General features: G+C 39.8%; 1 protein-coding gene across 1 annotated transcript in view; it reads right to left on the bottom strand.

Annotated features, from left to right (window-relative positions):
* Positions 1 to 12174, bottom strand: part of COL4A5 (collagen type IV alpha 5 chain) — an 89537-nt gene that overhangs the window by 63513 nt on the left and 13850 nt on the right. The window contains exon 2 of the mRNA XM_086470416.1: positions 1903 to 1962. Coding sequence (XP_086326542.1) covers positions 1903 to 1962 — 60 coding nt within the window. The remainder of the gene's footprint in view (positions 1 to 1902; positions 1963 to 12174) is intronic.

Below are 12174 nucleotides of genomic sequence, written 5' to 3'. Positions count from 1 at the left end.
CAAAAGATTTACTTCTAGGTTTTCCTTATCCATGCTAGCCAGATAATACCCATTTGCTCACTAAATTCACAAAATAGAAACAGGCCAACTTAGAATTACAGAAAGGTTCTCCAAAGTTGTACCTGCTATGCTTGTATTGGCAATGTAAGCCTAATACTTAAGTGCCTTCAAACTAAATGTGAAATAGTCCTGTTACTAGTGCTAGGATACATCTGGTTTAGCCACCTCCATCTGAAGATCCTGTAGAAATGCACCAAGCAGGTTCATGCTTTGGCTAATTAAATCTAGCTCTGAAAACTTGCTATCAAGGGGATACTGTTCTTCACCAGGTACATAAATTGGGAACATACTTGATGAACTAAAAGAAAGTAGATGCCAAGGAATGACCTCATCTATCTGCATCTATCTGGATGGCAGGTGTGGCTCCAAGAATTACTCTGACTTTTGGACATCTGCCTTGTTTAACCTCAGCCAACAGTAAAATTCTGTGTCAGCACATTGTAGTGCCAATGCAGTGACTATTTTGCATTACTTCTGTTCATTTGAGGTTACACTTGTTCACGTAGTGTCAAAAAACACCTTTGAAATGTGTCAGAAATTAATCTAGAGCACTGAAGCCCTTCTAGAACCTTGCTAAGATAAGGTAAGTGGTTTGATAAGACAGGGTTATCAAACTCTTTTTTAATCAGCTCACATCTTTAAGAAGACTCCATTGTATTTTAAGCAAACTGTTTACAAGACTAAGAGTGGAAGTGTTTCAGGCAGTTTCTCCCTCTTCCAGTGATCACATCACATTCATTGCCTGTGACAAAAGCAGTTACATGGGAACTATTTAACCACAATTTACTTAAAACTAGGCTCCCACCCTTGAGAAAGGCTCAATTCAGGCAACTGCTGAGCTATGTATCTACACTGCGTTGTAACTAATAGAAATGCTGGACATCTGCTGTTTCCTCAAAGGAAAAAATCGTAAAAGAGTAAGAAATAATGGTGATAGAACATGAAGTACCGCACAGATATACTGCGCTCAGGCAGTGAGCCTGGACGTCAAAGCTGCATGGAAGCAGGAAAGCTCTGAGATGTCAACATGCATCTCTGGACACTGTCTGGGAAACCCAAAACAGCCTGTTGAACTGAATGAACCATACAGGGATGTTTTTTGGGTTGGGGATGGTTTTTACTCTGCTTGATTTGAGAATACATGCTTGACCGTAAACTAGCTGCTTACTTGGGTGGCAGTTGTGTATGTTGGGAAAGCTGTATCTGAATTGGTTCACTTCCACAGTCCAGCTGAGCATCTCGCCAGCAACAGCAATCACCTTAGTAAACAGCTACACAAGTTACGAGGTAAGAAACAGTGCAAGGTGACAGAACATTAGTGATTGTCAACTACTTATGAGCAGTTGATGCATGAAAAGGGGAAAAACAACCCACGCTCCCTCTGGTTTTAAATTCCCACTGAAGCATTACTAGCATAGCCATTACTGTACAATCCATACCTTAGCCTGTCCACACTAACTAGTTAGTGAGGAAGACCTTGGCAGTAAATAGGAATTCTTTCTATTTTACTAGTATTTGTGCTTTTTCTGTTTTGATTTTTTGGTTTTTTTAACTGCCACACAGCTAGAGAAATTTGTGCCACCATTCCCCATTCTTGAGAAAACAACAATATGGGATTCTGTACACCATGAGCTGGACCAGTTGGTCTGACTCAATACCCGAAGTTGTTATTACAGCTATTCTCTTTGGTGCACACCCACATTACGGTCAAAGAATACAAGACATGAGAAAGAAACAAAAGTTATGATCCATAAGCTTCAGTCGTCTGAGTTGGCATATGGCTCAGTGGATTGTGTGTTGGTCTGCCAGTAAAAAAAAAAAAAAAAAAAATTAGATATTTACCTTTTCACCTTTTACTCCACTGCAATCACATTTGGATAAAGATGTACATCCATGGCAAGCCTTTAAAGACATAAGAAGAAAAAAAAAAAAGAAGTTTTTAATCAACATCAGACTATATGCAGTCTTTAATACTATTACAAAAGCTAGTCTAAAATATAAGCCTACAAAATCTGTCATCTAGCCATTACACATGTCCAAAGCAGACACAGTTAACTGAAAGCTCCATCACCTTTATTAGTACCTATGCTTGAACGGAAGTATGTTACAGTCACAGTTACCCCAGAAACTTGACTTTCAAATTTCTGCTTAAACACCACTTACTCTAGGACAAGGTACAGTACACCACTTATGACCAAAAGGGCCAGAACTTCAGTAAAACAGGCTCTTCAGCATACGCCTCCACACTGGAAGAGTCCAATTATGGTTCCCACCAGTAGATGTCAGGTTTTGCACAAGAGTTTAGCCAAGCCTGAAGCGTACAAGCATATTTGTGATAGCTATTGGAAAATATACTTACTACACGATTCACTCTTCCCTTCACAGCTCAGTTATTGAGAAAAGGTTTTTTAAAACCCTGAGATTTCATCCAGCTGCATTCATACTCCATTACAAAGCATGACAAGTCAGCTACAACAGCCTCTAGTAAGGGAGTGACAGCCAGATATGTCTGGAGGGAAGATATGGAAGCTTCACTCACAAAGAGGATCCAAGTTTGGTAACCTTTCCATACCACATTTACTTAGTCCGTATTCTTTCAGCCCCAACCCAGCATGAGATACTCATTAAAGCTCCATGTTGATTTCAGACATGAGCAGATGTGTTTACAGAAGTGAGATTTCTAGATTTTATTTTTTTTTTGTAAAATGTCAATACATAATACATAGAGTCACCAATTTTCAAACCTCTTTGTAGTTAAAAACTGGGACCCACATTAGAAGATACACTACCTGAAACACTTCAGGGTTTAAATTGTTCTGAGAACAGGTGAGGCATTGATTAAAAAAATACAGTACATACTTTAAAAGTTTGAAAAGCTGAGCATTTGGGGTCCTCCCCCCCAGTAACCTACAGAGAATATCATTCGCAAAGTTTAAATCAAGCAGGAAACCAGTTGGTGTGTCAGATCTAAAGTACACCCACACTTCAATTCTAGTCTTTGTTACCACAGAAGCATTTAGAGACATGACCCATCACCTACCTGGCATCCGGAATGTCCTGGCTCTTAGCCTAAACACACTACCAAGCATCAGACTGAAAAAGCAGAGATAGCTTAATTCACCTGGAGCTACACAAACCTGGGATCAACTGAAGCACCTTGTAGCAAAAGGCAGAGCTTTAAGTTCTGCAGTAGTGCTACACAACATGACTAGGGCATCTCTTCAAATCCTCCATTTAGCTTTTGTAATCAGTTTCTTGATTTGATGTATGGGAAAACTCAAAATTCTTCGTTAACAGGAGTTTTTCAAGCCATTTTCTAAAGTGAAGTTGAACCTTACTAGCCAGTTCAGGTTTTCAAAGATCAGATTGACAAAGCCCTGAGTAACCTGGTGTGACCTCATAGCTGACCTTGTCTGGAGCAGGGTGTTTGGCTAGATGCCCTTCTGATGTCCCCCTTCAATCCAAGTTATCCTGTGAATTTAGTATCAGATCCTTTTCACTTTCAAAAGTGGATTTTTTAAAAAAAAGCAAGTTCCTTGTGAACCAGTTTTAGGATTAATCTCGTTAACAAAGCTTCTTTTAAAAGGGATTAACCTTAGTTGTGTGCCATATTCCCTTGCCTCACAGTACAAGCCTAACACAAAGAAATAGCAAGTTACCTAGCAAGTTGTGCAGCAGTGCTGGTTTCTCATCACAAGGAGGGCACAGCGAGAGCTACGTGAAAATCTTTGCTGCCCCCAAGAGGCAGGGGGAGGAAAAATAAAGTAAACCAGTACTCCTTAAACATCACCAAATCTGGTGCAGTGGTAACAACAGGCTGAAACAATAGACATATGGAAAGCATGATCAAGATACTATACAGCACAAGGAGCATTTATTTAGGTTACAGAACAGAAGAGACTCATTTAGTCTTCTTCACAGCTTTCAGAGAATGTTTCTAATAGAAGTTTCCTGAGTTTTCAGGCACAAGAGAGCTGTTGGGGTAAACAGGAAGAAAAGGAAGCTGGAGGTGAAAGAGATGGTTTGAGATTACATTGCCACTTCCCAAAACAAGCTAGATGTACACATTTTGTGAAGGTGAGATTTAGACAGTGAAACTCAAGAGCCTCTGCCCCTTGCATCTCTAAATTAAAGCAGCAGAACACTACATTGCTGGTGCCAACACCTTCAACAGTGATTCTGTCAGCATCAAGACTACACAAAATAGATCCGATTAATAGAATCATGGAATAATTTGGCATGGAAGGAATCACTCAAAGCAGGCCAACTTAGGGCAGGTTGCACAGGCCCTTGTCCTGTTGAATACTGAATAACTACAGTAGTTGAGATCCCACAGCCTCTCCAGGCCCTTGATCTGGTGTCTGACTGCCATAACGGTAAAGCTTTTTCCTCCCCAAAAAATCTCACCAGAATTCCCTATGTTGCAACTCGCACCTATTGCCTCTTACCCTATGAAGGATGAGAGAAGCCTGGTTCCGTCTTTGCCATGCCCTCCTAAGTGGCAAGACGACAGCCATAAGATTCACCCTCTCCCCTGACACCTTTTTCTCTCAAGTCCCAGCACTTCCCCATACACACAGCCTCTCAACTCTGGGTGTCCCAAAATAAAGCAAAGAGAGGAGTGATCTTTAAGTTAGCTTGTTTAGAATCAAGGACCTACTTCTGCTCATTTTGAAAGGGCTAACAAAGAAGCACCTTTCCTGCATATGCTGGCAATAAATAATGGTGGATACGATGCTGAATGATAAAGTATATCCTTCCTAATTCTGTGGCATTAAAAGAAATAGCATTTAAGATGAGTCTAAATCTTCTTGTATAAAGTTCTTTTAAGAAAGTGCTTCTCTCCCTCACTCTATTTGTAGTTTAAAGAAAAAAAGTCCTTTGATTTAATCAATATAGGTTTGTGGTTTTCTAAACCTGTGACTGTCTTCCAAAGTAATTTCTACATTCAGACTGGATTCCTTACACTTTGAGCAGCCTCTTAACATATACAATTAGCCTGTCTTGAAGAGCCTGCTGTACTTACTGAACACTTTTTGACAGACAGTTTTGGATATCTAGTTCAGATGCATTACTTGCAGGAAGGGCACATGGTCTTTCCCAGACACCAGGGAAGGGAAGCTAAAAGAAGTCTGTAATCAGTAAACTCTACCCACTGTAATCTGATAGTAGTGATTTTTGGCTTAAATCCTGGGAAGATCTATTCACCCACAAGTTTATCAAGTATTCCCTCAGCAGGGTCACTTATCTTCCTGTATAAATGCTGTATTTGGCAGATTGTGTTTCTTATTTGCATCAACTTATATCTCCACCAAATTAAGGTTTTTTTTAACTAAACAGTTTGAAGAGAAAAAGCCCTGAGAATCCGTACTGTCTCAAGACCAATTCATGCCACTTACGGGTCATATCGCACTATAGCATAAAACACAACAAAGTAAAACATGTTGGCACAGCAAAAAAAAAGCTTAATGACCTATTCTAAGTGAAAACTTTCTTCTTGTTTAGACTTTTCAATAATCTCAAGGCCTCTTTCACTTGGGAAAACAGGCACAAAAATTGTGCTACAGGAGAACGCAAACTGCATAGCAAGCTAGTACAAGTTTGAAAGCTACTCAGCAGCCACAGGCTAGAGATTTCTGATGTCACAGATTTAATTCCTTATTAATGCAAAGAAAATCCAGGCTCCATACTATGCATAGCAACACTTGGAATTTCTCCTGCACACGAGCAGTAATTTATCTACACCTCAATCAAACAAAGCAAGCAGATATGACTACTACAACATTTCAAGCATAGAAAAATCTACATTAAGAGGAAGATTTAGATGCCCTTAGTAACAGCTTAACCATCACTAGTTCCGAAAATCAGGTGATTTACTGGGTTTTCAGACATGGAAAAATGAAATTACTCCAAACCTCAGTGGAACTCTGAGTTACACTTGGTATATTTGTTACAGGTTGGGGAACTGAACAAGTCACCTGCCTTGTATTAGGCAGCCAGAAGCCTTCAGCTCTGGCCAGTAGTACACATTGTCTAATGTGACAAGGAAGATGATAAAACATTGGATGTAACAGTGAGGTGTGGCCTGATCATAAGGAGCTGGTCACAATCTCCACAATGCCCATTAAAATCTTTCAGTTTTCAGCTACGTGAAGATGGATAAGGAACAGAGGCAGCTTTTAAGAGCAAGACTGAAACTCCTCAGATTTGCTGCTTACCTACTGTATTCCTTTCACCTCCCCTCACTCCCCACCACATACCTGTAAAGATGAACTCACTATCATTGCCATTTCCTTTGCTGTGACTTTTGCATAGCAAGACGCAATCAAGGGCTCTAATTAATCTATTCGAGTTTAGCTAATCCGTTCATTGGATTTTCCTGACAGCTTCTACCCCATTGAATCTGTGTGTGGAGAGCAAGTTCTTTTCATTAGTATATAAAAGGAGGGATGGTATTGGTTTACTGGTCAAAGGATAATTCTTCCAGAACAAGCTCAGTCTTTTGTGTCTTACACGGGCTGAGGAAAACTGCTTTATGCCACCAACAGAATGTTTTTTGGGGTTTTTTGTGTTTGTTTTTTCAGTTTGAAGAAAAAAGGACACATCTGAAATCAAAGTCACTTCTTACTTTTGGCCACAGGTTTGTTACAGTCAGCACAGTGAAATGAATGAGCCTAAATTATCCTCAAAATCTGTTTTGGCTAGACGCCTGCCTTATGTACCAGTACATTCCCCTCAATGTATGTTTGAGATGCCAGTTACAAGGCAATTTCAGCATATTCCACTCCCTCCCCACCTCCCAGCTGTCATTCACAACAGTGTTGGACAAACTATTTCTAAAAATCACCAGGTAGACGAATGCTATTCCTGGAGAGAACAGCAATTTGGAACTTCCTAAAACTGTGAAGGGAAAAGAGAATCTCTTTTAATGATTACTAACAGCAAGTTAATAAAAGCTACAGACAACTGGTTAATGGCTTCAGGTAGGTTAGCTTGACCTTATATCTTGGTCTGTCAGAATCAAAGTAACACAGCACAATATAAGCAATACATTAGCTGCCTAACCACAAGATTTAGATGGGAAATTTAGTTGTGCTTCAGAAGTGATGTATCATTACATACACACAGCTGCAGGGAAACTAAACAGTTCATTGCATGCATGTAGGGAGGGGTGCACGGAATATCTAAACCCCCAAACTAAAGTATGCATTAGTACTTAAACAATGTGTAAGTACTTGAATATATAGGAGTTTAACATATTTTAATACACTTTCCATGGGAAAGATTACAGGGATGGGGAGGGAAGCCAGATATTTACAGAGCTTGAAATTTACAAATTAGGAGTTAATAATAAAGAGAAAGAAGTGTGACTTCTTACAGAAGCACAGCAGGTCAATCGATAAGTGCCTTAGCAACTATCAGTAGAGTTCTGATACGACCCAGGTTGCTCACAAATGAATTCTCAATCCAGATATCAAACAGTTCGATAAAAGAAAGAAACAGTTTGAACATTTACAGACTTGGCCATTTCCTCAAGCATCCTCCTTACGTATTGTTTTATCATGAATCCAGAATTTCCCATTTGATAACCCCTCTCATTTCTAGAGGAGCATAGTGACATTACTGAACCTACGTAGCAACGCAGTTTGTACTGACAGACTACAGGCTTTTCTTGACAGGTCAGTTCTGGTGGCAGCAAGAGGTCAAGAATCAAAAACTGATTGTGGACAGCCACTGATTTTAAATGCTGGTGTGGACTGTAACGTTTTAAAACTCCCTTAGAAATTTAAATGACCATCAAGCTTCAGCATGCAACATCTGTTGGGATTAACATGCACACCCCAGCTTCATAAACAGATGTCGTCCTGGCACCAGACAGTTATTTAATACCACAACATTGTAAGCTACCTCATCAGGTAAGAAAAGTTCCCTCCAGCAGGGAAAAGACGCACAGAAGTCACTGAAGTAAGTTCTGCCCAGAAGTTGGCCAGAATTGTAAAGCAAATGTAAAACTCCACAACACACTGATCATAGGAGCACACCTGAACTGTGGAACAAGACCGCACAGTTTGTGAGGGAAGAGCAGAGAGCACGCAGCAGCAGCTAGAAAAAAAATCTTGCGTTCAAGCCACACTATGCAGCAATTGCTGTTTGTGTCCTGTATTTGTATGTTCTCATACTTCTTCTAATGACTTCACCAGGATTTATCTGAACACATATCATTAAGCCTTTTGATAGTCTGGTATTACTAAGACTGTCATTCACTAGAATGGTCAAAGGAAGAACAAGTCATAAAACCCATTCAAGAGCAACTCATCTTTGAGGGCTTCCGTACAGCACATGGTCTGTCTCCCCTAACAGTTCCTGAACCCAAAACTTGCAATTCAATCCCATATACTTTTTAACAGATATGAGTAAGGGAGTGCTTCTGCAAGGCTGATGTGCTTAGGAGTTGTTCTACTACCTGGCAGCACGCTTACCTGTACAGCTACTCAGGCAATGAATTACTGTTATTCAGAGGTACAATCTCAACTTCAGCATGGACACGTAGTAGACTGAATACTTCAAGGCTTTATATTTTCCTTTCCTTCCAAGTGTTATAAAAAGTTAATACAAAGAACACTTGTTCCTAATAGTAAGGTTTAGATTCATTATCAAGTGCCTCAGGTCTCTCCCTTCAGTATTTACCAGCATCACGTGACCAGCTATTCTTGCTCACAAGCTAATTAGATAGTAAAATTAACACGGCACTACTTTCTTTGGAGAGCAAAGAAAAAAAAAAGCCAAATGAAACATTGAGTCTTGCATTCTGTTAGAGTCATATCAAAGCACAAAGCCCAGTATCACAAGAACTACAGGTATATCAAACCCCTCAAGTTCTTGCACAGCATGCATCACCATCACCAGGCTTTTATCGACAAAGAGGAAGGAGGAAAGGGGTTAGAAACAATAGAAATGTTAATTAGGCTAAACAACATGTTTTTGAAGTCTTCTAGTCCAGAAAACAATGAAATAGGATTTCACAACTCTCAAAGTCTGTCTCTAGACCACGTATATGGTAATTCATTCCCTGGAACTCTTACAATATCCGCATTGGCTCAAATACATGCAACTTCACTGCTGCGAAGCATTTTAACAGTATTTCGTAGCTCACAAAACTGTGGAAACCGCAGATTTATAACGAAAAAGAAATTCAGCCTTTCAGTTCCAAGCAGACAAAGGTTAAGCTTTATTTTGGTGGTGGTCCTGAAGAACATACTCACATTTATTAGCTTGCCAAGATCTGTGTAACAAAACACCTGCGCAGCTATCCAGCTAAGGATTTACTACTCATCCAGGTCAAAGATTTCACCATTTATCTTCAGTAAGTTGAGTTTCCTTTCACTTGCCTGGACATGAATATAACCAAGAAACAAAAGGTTTTGTGGGGATTTGACAAGCAGAGTTAAAGCTGCTATTGTGAGTCCTAATTATGATTTCACATACATGCTCTTTAGGTTTAACAAGAGTACAAGCCTGCAGATAAGTTTATTACTCCAATATCTGTGTGAAGTCAACTATGGCAGCAAAGCCATCAGAGCTCCATAATCCAAATGGCCATTCTTTTCTCACCGAGTATTATATTTATAAGTAGTAACATTTCTAAAGCAGAATCTGAATTAAAAGATTATTACATGTCCTTTTAAGTAATCGTTTCCCTCAACTTACTTTAGCTAAAGACACTAAGAGAATAATTTTCATGGTCTAAAATATAGGAGTCAAAATATGTTTGCAGAAGTTCTTGACCAACTTTTTTTTGTCTGAAGTAAGGGAACTTCTGACATGTAATTTAACCTGTTACACCTTCAGGCACTGTCTTTCTTTGAAGTCTGCACAATACAAGATCTGTTCGGACTTGCAGAGGAAGCTCTTAGCTGTAGTAGCCACAGTTCTGGCCATTGTAAATGAGAACACAACAGAGGCAGGTTAAAAACAGATTCTGAGACACCTGACGGATAACCAACCCTTCTTTTTCCTCTTAACGGGCAGCACTAGGTTGTTTGCTATTTAGACACCTCAATAGCTTATAGCAGTAACATGAAACATAACTGTAAGAGATCCACTAAATCTAGTTACCACCCCCCAAACGACTGTTCTGATTATACATAAAGTTTATGGATCAATAAGTTTTCTCTTAGAATACAGTTACTATGATTTGGTTGGAATTAAAGCACTGCTTTTTATAAATATATCTATCTATCTATCTATATAGATATATATATATAAAAGCAAGAGAACCTTGCCATAACTACCTTCAGAATACACAAAACTGTAAGTATGTCTATGTTAAAAATTTTGTGCCACAAGAAATAGTGAGCTCTCTTCTAAAGAGGATTGAATTTTCCTGCCTGTACTTTGTACTAAAATAATACTGAACTTTACTGCTTTAAATTGAACTAATTATAGCTTTTTAACACACAGTTCTCTGTAAATGTTATCTTTCACAGCAATTTCTAGTTAAAATAAAGGCAATACCTGCAGCAATAAATCTTTCCTTAGACCAACTGACAAAGTCTAACCACAGACAACTTTCAAACTCATACTGAATTAATGCCCAAAAGCTTGTTTAACTTTGACTCATACCCAAACTGCAACTATTTGCCCATAAAGATTTCTCCCTACAAACCTGAGCGCAACACAGGGAACAATTTCTCTCTCCATTCCTGGAAGCCCCTAAGAAATGTTCAGGGACAAGATCTACAGTAGCACTCACCTACAGATTTTGGCAGGTCGAGTGACCCTGCCGTGCAGCAGCTGCTGCTCTTGCACAAAAGACTCAATTTGCAAACGAGGGGAGTAGAAGGGCAAGCTATTCAAACGCCTGAACTGCTGATCAGAGTTTCTAGAAACAGAAAAAAATGGGAAGGGCTCATCCCTAGCAATCCCCAGAGAAGCTGCAAGTCAGCAGGAAGAAGCTTATACAGAAACAGTTTTTAACCTCCCAGAAGTTAGGGGTTGTCACCTCCCTTTTTTAACAATTAAGGTGTGAAAGCAACAGAGAAATACACATAGAAGTTATCCCCCCAGAACAGGAGGTATTGCAGCCTGACAGGATCTTTCTCTACCCGATTCCTGAGCCAGAGAAGAGGACAGAAAGTGCAAGAGCCCAGCTGGGCATCTCGTCCACTTCCCTGCTATCCCAGACATTGCTCCCTTTCTCCATACTTAGTTTTAAAGGGGGAAGACTGAGAACTCTTTAGGACACAAAGAAACTTGAAGCAGGCAGTACAAGGAACAGCGTTAGCCCTTGCAACTCACAGTAGCTCATTCTCATTTTCTACGAATCTTTGAAAATGACTGTTGCTACCCTGCTTTAACAAGTACTGCCAGCCTTGCACTCAACTGTAGGCAAGGAAAAGGACATGGACAGTTCTTGCCACTTCTGAAAACTCTCACATTTCTGTGGTCTGTTAATCTTACAAGACCAAGAGTGAGCTTCAGTGTAGTATACTGGGTGGGACACGCAGAAAGCAAAATAATCGTAACAAGCTCTACTGCCCTTCTCACAAGTATTTCAAAGCTAAAATTGAATAGACCTGAGAAGCCAAATACTTTTACTCCTATCCTAATGAACATAAACTTCTAAACAGCTCCACATCATGCTGCACGAATCTGCAAAAATTTCCTTTAATAGCAACCGAGGTTAAGTACCACCTTTATGCTGCCATCCAGAGGCAGCATCTTAAAAAGCATCCATGTTTGGATTTGGGAAGTACACCTCCTGGTAAACAGTGTAAGCAAAGAGCACAAAAGACAGAATGTAAACTACCAGGTGGTCTTCTAGCCCATTTCATGAATCGGCAGATGCCGAACACCGCACTTCCCTCTTCAGCAGGCAGTGCAGCACCTGCATGAACCACTAAACAGACAGCACTAAGAGAGCAACACCCTAAATAAGGTAACTCTGGTTGGCTTTTCAGTTTTGGAATGGGAGGCTTTAGAATGGACAAGTTTTATACCACCTCTGTAGGTAGTCTGCACTTCACTACTGCTCATTTCAGTTCTAAACGCTGAATTTGGAATGCAAGCCATCCTCTAGCTTTTATACAGACAATAAGCAAACTCCTTAAACAG

The sequence above is a fragment of the Leptosomus discolor genome, chromosome 9 (assembly GCF_034619465.1).
Source record: "Leptosomus discolor isolate bLepDis1 chromosome 9, bLepDis1.hap2, whole genome shotgun sequence".
In the NCBI taxonomy this organism is placed as follows: Eukaryota; Metazoa; Chordata; class Aves; order Leptosomiformes; family Leptosomidae; genus Leptosomus; species Leptosomus discolor.
Note: the sequence above shows the minus strand (reverse complement) of the source record. Positions and strands in the feature narration are given on the sequence as shown.